We start from the raw sequence: 10554 nt of genomic DNA, 5'->3' as shown, positions 1-10554 counted from the left end.
GCTGAGCTATTTGGCTGGCCCTTTAGGCTGGTCTTGAACCTGTGACAAACCTCCTGCCTCAGCCTCCTGAGTGCTGGAATTGTAAGCATGCATTATTGTGCCCATCTTATAGTTGGAATTTTGAATTTTAGTCTTTCTTGGTCTGGGCAGTAGGACACTCTCATGACACTGGGCAGTTCCCAATCAGCCATGTGATTAGTCACCAGAGAAATCCTCCCTCCACTCTACTATCTCATGTTATGTTTGGTAGCTTAGGTGTATGAAGTGGACTTTTGACTTAGAACATTTGCAATTTACAATGGTAGCAACATCATAAGTGAAGCAGGAGTGTATATACATTCAGATACTGTAAGAAACAAAAAAAGGCAATCTCTCTTGGCAAAAGTGTTGGCCTAACTACGCATAAGAAAAGATACTTGTTTTTAAAAATGTATGTAGTTTGTACAAATGTGTTTTAACAAAGAGAAATACTCAAAAATTCTTCTATCTGATGTACTGTTAGAATTTATCAAGCTAGGATAATATAGATCATGAATTAAAAGCATAATTTGACATTAAATGTTTTGGGCTTTATTACATGACAGGCATCGATATAAGGTAGTAAAAAAGAAAAATAAGCTGGAAGCCATGAAATTAGTCATGACATCAGTACTGACATACTTTCCTAGTATGTCAAGGTACTTACTTATTTAACAAATTAAAGAACAGTAAAGTGAAAAAAAAAAAAAAAACAGTTACCAAAGAGATGTGGCATTTTGAGGTTCATGCAAGTCGTTCTGGAGTGACATCAAAATAGAAAACACGTTTTCTCTTCAAACACTGAAACACATGTAGGTAGTTAGAAGACAGCCAAGATTTTTTCACTGTTCCTTTAATTCCAAATAAGTCGAATATTTTAATTTTATTGTCTCTTAGACTATCTGGCAAAATAAATGATGACTTCTACTAACTCACAATATAATATCAGAGTGAAAGTCGGGGATATCACAGTGATACTTGATGTCCTTTGTCACTTACTGGAAGCGTGTAGGGAAAGCAGCATAAATTTCACACTAGATAATAAAATATGTACAGCATCAACTGGGGAAGAAGGTACTAAAAATGCTATAAGATTCACTATGCTTTTGGCCAAAAATAATACCACAAAAACACATTATTTCTTGAATGCTAAATCATGATTATAGAAGAGAGTTTTATATAAAAGTTTAGCTAGATATTGTATGGCTTTAAATACCTTTTTATATTTCATCTAATATTTCAGTAGCATATTGATATATCTTCTTTTTTCTCAAAGAATTAATTTTGCAACTTGAGTTGCATGTATTTACCATAAAGACTGAAATAAAATCACAAGAAAAATTACCTTTTTTTAAAAAATTCAACTCTCCTCTCCCTTGACTCCTGTTTGTTCCTTCCCCATCTCCAGAAGGCTATCTCGTTTTCTTGTCTTATTTTAATTCTTTGAATTTCTAATTTATATACTTTTAAGTTTCTCACATAAGAGAAATTATATGGCATGTAACTTTGTAACTCTGCATAATTTCACATAATATGATGTTTTATTTTATTTTGAAGAGTGAAAACAAAAGCAAAAACAAATGGCAGAAACAAAGACAGAAAGAGGGTAACATACAATAATACACAGGTCACAGATTTTCATAACAAGAACAGCTAATTAAAAATGATTTTTATATTATTTATTTTTATCATCAAATTATCTTTTTTCCTTTTTTTGTGGTATCAGGGATCAAACTGAGAATATCCCACTGAGCTATCTCCCCAGGCCCTCAACTCACCTTTTGTTTCTTTTTGCTTCCAATCTAAACAGGGCTATGGATCATTATAATAATACAAAGCAAACCTGAATGTTGACAGCACTCAAAATGAAAAGAAAATGTTCTAGAGAAGACCAAAGAAGAGGGGGAGACAGACCTCTGCTTTAAATAGCATCAATAATCACAAAAGACTCACGGAAACGCGTATCTTGGTAACTACAGATAGACTACAGCAACATCATTCTAGCTTGGAATATGGGGCTTCTTGGTGGAAGCTCAAGTACTTTCACAACTGGAGTTTTATGTAGACCAATTAACTTTGGCTAGACACACAAGTCTGCCTCCATGCTTCTATGCAGTAGCCAAAATAAAGGTCTTCTATATCATGAATTACTGTCAGAGTCTCCAATATCCTTCCTTCTCGCCTACTAACCTAAATCTGGAAAATAAGGTAACAGCCAAGTAGTTTTTATTGCAATTTAAATCAATATTAATTTTACTGGCTCACAAAGCCTGCAAAATATTTGGCTTCAAGACAAAGAGACAAAACGAAAGAAAAAAAAAAAACCATAGAAGTAAGCATATCCGCACAGCCAGTGAACCCACACAGCTTTAGAAACAACTAGAAAATGATCTGAAATACAATAATGGAAATGTTATTCCTTCCTGTCGCCTAAAGCACTGCCCAATTGTAAATTCATGGCATTAGCCCTAGGTAACAAAGTTCAAACAAGAAATAAATCACAATTGCAAGCAAAGAAATTCCAACTCAGCTTGTGTTTAGTATTTTAATTGGATAAGACATTGGTATGAAAGTTCTATATATTTTAAAGGAATGTCACCTGAGCCCAACTATATTTAAACATGAAGGCTACTAGTGATTTTAATGTGGAACTATTCCCCAGGGTAGCATGGAAAATTTGTATTAGAGGTATAATGTTGATGTAAAAATGTCAATAGCCTAAAACTGAAAGCCTACGTTCATGACCTATTACACCTAATGATAAAAAGGAGTTTAACTACTTAAACCATGCTGCTATCTAATGGCAATATTGAAAAATAAGGCATAAAGAATTGGAAGACAGTAGGATGGTAAGTTACTTTTAAGAATCTTAAAATCAGTTCAATCAGACATGACAACGGGGAAAATTCCACATTTACAATTATTTAAGATAGCGTGAAAATTAATGACATAATTTAGGAAAATTTAATGTTGTATTTAATTTTGCTATTTAATTTTTAGACAAATTTTCAGATGTTCTTGAAATCTTTGAAGCTTACTTTTTCGATTTCTCAGAAAGAAAACAGTATTTCCCAAGGGCTGTGCAGCAGCAGGACTCAAGAAATAAACATTGCACCTATGTCTACCTCGCCTTCAGGTGGTTTGTAAGATTATGAGCACTTCACAACCAGGTTCCTTTCATTCAAAAGATCAGCATAGATCTTTAGGGATTAAGGTAATGCCTAGTATGGTAGAGTAAGTAAATACAGTGTTGGAAAAATGAACAAAGATAGAATCAGCTTAGGGATATAATTTTTTTTTTTTTAATGTATTTGGTTGTTGCAGGGTCTCACTACACAGCTTGGACTCATAGTGATCCTCCTGCTTGCAGCCTCCCCAGCACCAGTACTCCCGGATTCTGTGGCTGACTCAGCCTGCCCCAGGAGTGAGGCTGGCGCATCATGTGGTGCTAGGGATCAAACCACGGTCCCTGTGCTTGCCTAAGCTTGCACTTTAGGCCACTGAGCTATCTCACTGGCCCCAGGAAATAAAAGTATTAATCTTCTTTCCAAACATTAAATAATTTAAAACAGAAAAATACCCAGCGATACAGGGATGTTTACCAAGACAGTGAAATAACATATGATAAAGGAACAAAAGGATAAGCAAAGACTCCTCCCCTGCTACATGCCTGGCGTCAAAAGACAGGAACTGATTTCTGTGTGCATTCGGTTGGGAAGTAGTATTATAGACACACTGACAGCAGTGCTAAGGAAGGACACATAAAAAGGGGGAAAATGCTTGAGAGAGCCAGGCAGGACTTCACAGAGGAAACGACATTTCAACAGGCAGAGAGGGGAAGAGGACATTTTTGGCAGAGGAATCAAAAGGGTACGATCAAGAGAATGTGCCAAAGCATCCTGGGAAACCTTAATTGTTGTGCACTTTGCTAAATACCATAAATATTACATGAATTCTTAAAGAAAAACTTGTTAAAAATAAAGGCTTTGAGAGATTCATGACATTGACTGTAACAAAAGTCTTAATCAATTTCTTACTAGAATTCTTATATGAAGTCTTACCATGTGGTCTAAATCTAGTATCATTCCATGCTGTTTTTATTTAGCTTGCCTTTGGTCAGTTTTGACAAAAAGGTAAACTTTTTTCTTTGAGACTAGGAACTGATTCCATTTTACAATATATTTTCAACATTCAGAAGTCAAAATCTGTGACACTTTCCACCTTGTCAATTGCACACTAAGCTATGGCATATGACCAGGCTAAAAAACCCACAATTATACAAAGCCAATCCGCTGGGATCAGAAATTTGCCAAATCTTATAATTTAGAAAGAAACTGTTAAAGATGGTTATGGGGTTTTGGCACTGTGAGCCTAAGCTGTTCCATACTGGAGTTTGTATTTCATCTAATCAGCAAGTCGGAACCTATAAAAGTCTTTGTGGGGGGAAAATTAAAAATTTGGATTGTAATACATGAGTCTTTCCTTCCCTTCCATATGTGCCTGTAAAGCAAAACTTATAAATCTTGGTTTTTAAAAAGTATTTTGAAAAAAAAAGCAGCCTTAAAAATCGTATTTTTGGTACAGAAAGTTTAAAATATTCAGCCTTGAAAATCAAAAAGAAAAAATAAGGACACATGGTTTCTATATCCAGTGTCATGGTCTAGGCATACTGAGAATTATGCACATGTATGGTTCAATTTTCTTTCCTAGCTTTGGGGGGAGTGCACTGGGTACCCGAAACTTTTATAGCTATTCTGAAGGTGGTCACTTAGCAATCTAACTCAAAACATTTCCACTTGAACTCCCTAAGAAAATCCAGATAGTCCTGAGCAAGAAGTAGTATATGAATTCTATTTTTTTTTGGTGGAACTGGGGATTGAATTCAGGCCCTTACACTTGCCAGGGAAGTGCTTATTCTACTGAGCCATCTCCCTGGCCCCATGAATTCCATTTTTATATAAAGTTGTGTGAATTATCACAGTATCAGGATAGGAACTGGTCTTCACAGAGAAAAATTTTCTACAGAAGTAAATTAGGTTAATGGCACAAACAACAACTTGTACCTTTTGATTTCAAGTTCTCTTTTCCCTCCTGTCTTTTGTTGAACTTCATGTTGATTTCTTTTACAATTTCTTCCTTCATGCTTTTGGTTTCCATTGTTGTGTTAGTTATGGACATTTCTTCATCTTTATCCTCTTGCACTTCAGTGAAAATTTTTAATTGTCATAAAAATCTCAGTCTTATTTTTCCCCAGTATATATGTACATTATATACATATGTATGTATATATGATATATGCATATATAAACACATACGTATATATGTGTAATATAGATATATAGATATGTAGATGATATCGATATAGATAAGATCTAGGTATAGATATAGATATTCTGGGGAAAAAACATTTCATGGCATCTTGCTTCAAGAAATGCTATATGGTACCATCTGTAAGGATTATAATTTTTTTTTAATGTATTTGGTTGTTGCAGGGTCTTACTACACAGCTCAGACTCATGGTGATCCTCCTGCTTCCAGCCTCCCCACTGCTGGGATTACAGGTGTGTGCCACTATGCCCAGACTCTGGCTGGCTCAGCCTGCTCTGGGGGTGGGGATGGCATGGCATTTGGTGCCAGTGATCCAACCACAGTCCCTGTGTTTGCCTAAGCTTGCCTAAGCAGGCGCCTTAGTCCACTGAGCTATCTTGCCGGCCCAGGATTATAATTCTTTAATAGTTTCTTCATGTTTGTGTCTCCTAATAATTTCCTTCATATCCCCACCCTATAGTTGAGGCTCGCCTAACATGACTGTCAATCTTACTTGCCTACTGATAGTTAAGCATTAATAATAGCCAAGTGAAGTTCCTACGGTGTAGACAGGCTTTTTACATGGAGCCACTGATTTACAGGTGGGTGCTCAAATTTAGGTATATGGAAATCTTTCCCCTAGAATAATTTAATTTCTTTCTTTTAATTTCTTTATATAAGAACTCATGATGTCTTTGGAGATCAGGTATGAGGAAAAAAGGTATTCAGTGGGGATAGATATAAATTTTGTGCTGTTGTATTTTACATAAAGTAGTGGAACAATATCAAATATCTGATTATCCCATGAAAGGACTTTCTATCAATTCTCTTTTCACTCCCCATCTTAATCAATTTTCTGTTGCTATAACAAAATACCAGAAGCTGGATTATTTATTTACAAAGAGGGTAAGTTAGCTCATAGTTCTGGAGATTCAAAAATATGACCCCAGTATCCTCTTGGCTCTGGTAAGTATGTTCTAGCTACACTAGCAGATGGTGCATGGTGACAGCAAAAGAAGAAGGGGCGATCACATGACACGATAGGAAGCCAAAGGACTTAGAGGTCAGGCTGCTCTTTTGATAATGACTTGCTCTCCTAAAACCTCATTCTGTAAAACCAGCATCAATACCTTCAAATAGTGATTTCCCCGAGATCTAACTAGCTCACTCTTAAAGGTTCCACCACTTCTTATGGCCACCATGAAGGGACCACACTTACAGTAATAAACCTTCGGGAAATGCATTGGAAACATACCTGAACCATAACACCATTTCCATCTTCATTCCATTCCAACTGAGCAAGCTGTTCCTGAGTCCGGGACTTCTCTTACTCCCCTGTTCTGCAAGTGGGACTGGGAGTCCCGTTCCTGGCACTGGCAGGCCCAGGCAAGACCTGACTGAGGTGTTCCTAGGCTGACACTGACTATCCCACTTTATGCCCTTTAACTCGCTTGCTTCCATGTCAACTTCCCGGAGTCGTGAGTCTCTTCAAGCTTGGGGCTAAGTTTGATTTGTCCCTGTTATCCCATTCCAGACAAAGTATCTTTAGAATGTAGTTTCCTATCCTCTGACAAATGAGTTATAACATTTCCATCCACTTTCTGGTTTTCAAAAATACCTTCAAATATCTTATCCACTGGAGTATATACTCTTATTCTGAGTGCTTCTGAATAGTTAGTCTTCCTCCATCCTTTACCCTGTGAAAGCATATTCTGACTTACCTACATGATCAATTTCTTTGTCCACCCTTCTTTGGTATCATAATTACTCCTAAATATATTACTTTATTTTATTTTTTCTTTTGGTACTAAGGATCAACCCCAAAGCCTTTTCAATGAGTTATATATCCCAGCATCACCCCTTCCTCACTTCTTATATTTCACTGCTATCACCAACGCTCTAAGTTGTCAGGCTGGTCGTGAAGCTGAAATCCTCATGCCTCAGTCTCCTGGAGTGCTGGCATTACAAGCATATATCACCAAGACAGGATAAATATATATTCTTTTAAAAAAGATATTTAGAAGGGTTATTGGTGGGTTGATTTTTATTTAATTTCTTGGCCTACAGATTCTCGGATCATGCAAGCAAATTCAAAACCTAAAGTTAAAAAAAAGAAAGAAAATCCAAAATAATCTAAGTTTTCAAAGGGAGGGTGGGGTCAACAAACTTACAGCACAGAATACGCTACGCCTCTACCCAATGCCACGCTGAGATGGTCCCTTGCTATGGCTGCCTACTTGCCAGGGTGTGCAAACTTGCTTTATGGTATTCCAATACTAAGGGCAGGAATTTCTCGGCTTTATTTAAGCATCTAATTTTGGTCTTGCATTGGTACAAAGGTGTGTCTCCTAGTCCAGAAAAAAATAGATAAACAAACAAACAATCAAAAAAACTTTTCATTGTTTTCCACAACTGGTAAATGGTCCAAAGGACTGCGGAATCTGCCTCCTCCTCAACATTCCCATGTTAGTCCTACTTTACTGCTAGCTCTCGGGGACTCTCTCAACTTTCCCAGCTTAGCTAAACATTAAAAGTATCTTGATACATTTTGTTAGACAAATCTAATATTGCTGAGTGGGATGTTTCAAGTTACTTGGCCTGACATTAACTTACTTAAGTGTATTTGAATCTTTGAATGGATATACAAATAAAATATTTTTCTGAAGGATATTTACCAATGAATTCACCTAAAGCACCACCTTACTATTTTGTTCTCTAATTTAATATTTATTTCTTGTTAATATTGGAAAGAAGTTTAGTGATAGAACTAAAAGTATACAGATATTAGGATCAAAGTCTAGTTCTACCATTTATTAAATATGTGGGCTCAGAGAGGTTTTCTTTACTATTTCATACTATATGAGGTAGAGACATTCATACCACTTATAAACACCTATTTTTGTAAGTTATAAACAATATTATCAATTTCTTACATCTCACTGTAAAATGACTTTCAAGAACCTGTGCTTTCCTAGAGCACTTGTCACTGAGTGCAGGGCTAAGTGATAGTTTACTTACCTTACAGAATGACTTAAATTAGAAGGAATTCCAAGGTTATTTGTCAGAATCAAACTTTTTTCAAATTACAGACAATTTGAGGATAACATTGGCTTATGAAACATAGTATTTATGCACATATTGCTATTAGAACGACTATTAGCTAATCACACACTTGGAGTTTTCCATTTATATTTTTCATTCATGTTGTATTGAAAATGCATGAGATGCATTTTTTTCCCCAGGCCGAACTCCATAAGCAAAGTAACATTTTTTAATTTACAGGGTCTAACAGTAGGACCATCAAGGTACTACCTGAGTTAACTGGCTCATAACCAGTACCCCAAGCCCTGCTGTCCCAGTCTGCACAGAGAAAATCAATGTCTTTGGGAGTGAGAGAGGTAGCTACTCACCGTGAGAGCCAGCAGTTTCCCATAGGTGAGATGAGCGGGGATGTGGTCTGTCTTGGATCTCAGGGACTCCATGTACCAATGCTCTGCTTCGGGGAGCTTGCTTAATCGCATATACGCTTCACCTGTAAGAGAATTGTGCAGCTCAAATCGAGGCTGTAAAATCAGGTGTGCTACTGCATGACAGATTGACTATAGCTACCTTTGCTGTACCTTACATTCCCAAAAGCCACAAGAACATCAAGAATTTTCATCACTAAGAAATGACAAATGTTTGAGGAGATAGGTATGTTTAACCTGATTAAATATTATATAATATTATGTGCACCACAACATCAAATAGTAACTGGAAATACACATGTATTCTGCTAATTATGCATTAGTTAAAATAAACTTAAAATTATAATACAACCTATGACAAAACCTTGAGGTTATGGCTTTCCCATACAAATACAATACCACCTTCCTCATCATCATGTCTACATACTGTAGAATTTCAGATACTATGACAAGTTCCTTTCTTCATTTTCTCATGTGATTCCCAAAAATGGCATCATGATTTTCACTTTATAAATGGAAAACCTTGTCTTTCAAAAGTAATATAAAATAGGAAATGCTAAACATTTGAGAAACACTAGATATGGCTTCCAATACCTAACCTAGCAACATCTGATTTATAGGGACGGCCTCGCTATCACTATTTGTTTTCTTAAGGAGTTGATTTTTTTTTCTGTATAATTATTTATTCCTTTGTATTCAGAGTCTTTTGTTTCTTAGGAAATTTAAGTACAGTTCAATGAACAGAGTGCAAATGGGTCTGAATGAAATAACACTGCTAGAATTGTGTGCATCTTGGGTTAATAAGTAAATAAAATTTATTAGTTTCATTTGGAAAAATCTGCTAAATATATGACAGCTATCAAACATGCTCAGGTTTCACAGGACACAGAGCTACTCTGAGACCTTTCAGTCGCTTGTCATTATGTTCACATTATTCAACGGTAGTTACTAAATTTAGCATTTTGCTAAGAACCCAGCAAGAGAATAAAAAGGAAAATAAAACCCAAAGCAATCAGTTGCCTGCTTATTTTCAACCCATCTCTCTTATAATGGAGTATGGAAAAATGCTCAAGGATAGAAAAAAGCCCTGTATTGCAAGATGAGGATGTACTTAAGTTAAACATTAACTTAAATATTAACAGTTTATTAAGTGCTTAAAATGTAAATATTCAGTTTCACAGACCAGGAACCAGACTGGTAACTTGCACTATTTTTCGTACAGGTCAGGGCTGGGGAGATAGCTTAGCGGCCTAAGTGCCTGCATGGAAAGCACAAGGTCCTGAGTTCGATCTCCAGTACTGCAAGACAAATAAACAAACAACAACAGCAAAAAACTATTCCACGGACAGGTCCTCACTGCTGAATTCATTATGTACATGACAGCCTTTCCCATTTGGAGCATGGAGGCTTTTCCTAAATGTATCACCACAATGCTGGAATATTTTTGGCTTCAAACAACTTGCTGTTTTTAAAAAATTCATATTTTTTTTAGCTTAGCAAAGTCAATATAAATATGTCTGATGAATGATATTGGTTTGTCTCCTGACCTTTTGAATGCCCTTTGCTTGGCAGGGTAGTAAAAAATGTAGGTGACAAATAGGTAATATGTAGAAAAATTTATGCTATCTACTCAAGTATATGTATGTATTTCTAGTTTTAAGAGCAATCTTTAGGGGCTAGGGAGATAGCTCAGCAGCATAAGTGCCTGCCTGGCAAACACAAGGTCCTGAGTTGAATCCCCGGAATAAAAAAAAATTGTATT

The 10554-nt window shown here is 36.1% G+C and overlaps 1 protein-coding gene across 3 annotated transcripts in view; it reads right to left on the bottom strand.

Moving 5' to 3' along the window:
- Tmtc2 (transmembrane and tetratricopeptide repeat containing 2) overlaps positions 1-10554 on the bottom strand; it is a 434585-nt gene that overhangs the window by 122809 nt on the left and 301222 nt on the right. For all 3 annotated transcript variants that reach the window (XM_004623764.2, XM_023716254.1, XM_023716256.1), the window contains one exon: positions 8736-8857. In XM_004623764.2, coding sequence (XP_004623821.1) covers positions 8736-8857 — 122 coding nt within the window. The remainder of the gene's footprint in view (positions 1-8735; positions 8858-10554) is intronic.

The sequence above is a fragment of the Octodon degus genome, unplaced genomic scaffold (genome assembly GCF_000260255.1).
Source record: "Octodon degus isolate 3935 unplaced genomic scaffold, OctDeg1.0 scaffold00004, whole genome shotgun sequence".
In the NCBI taxonomy this organism is placed as follows: Eukaryota; Metazoa; Chordata; class Mammalia; order Rodentia; family Octodontidae; genus Octodon; species Octodon degus.
The sequence above is the reverse complement of the archived record's forward strand: the minus strand, read 5'-3'. Positions and strand labels throughout refer to the sequence as shown.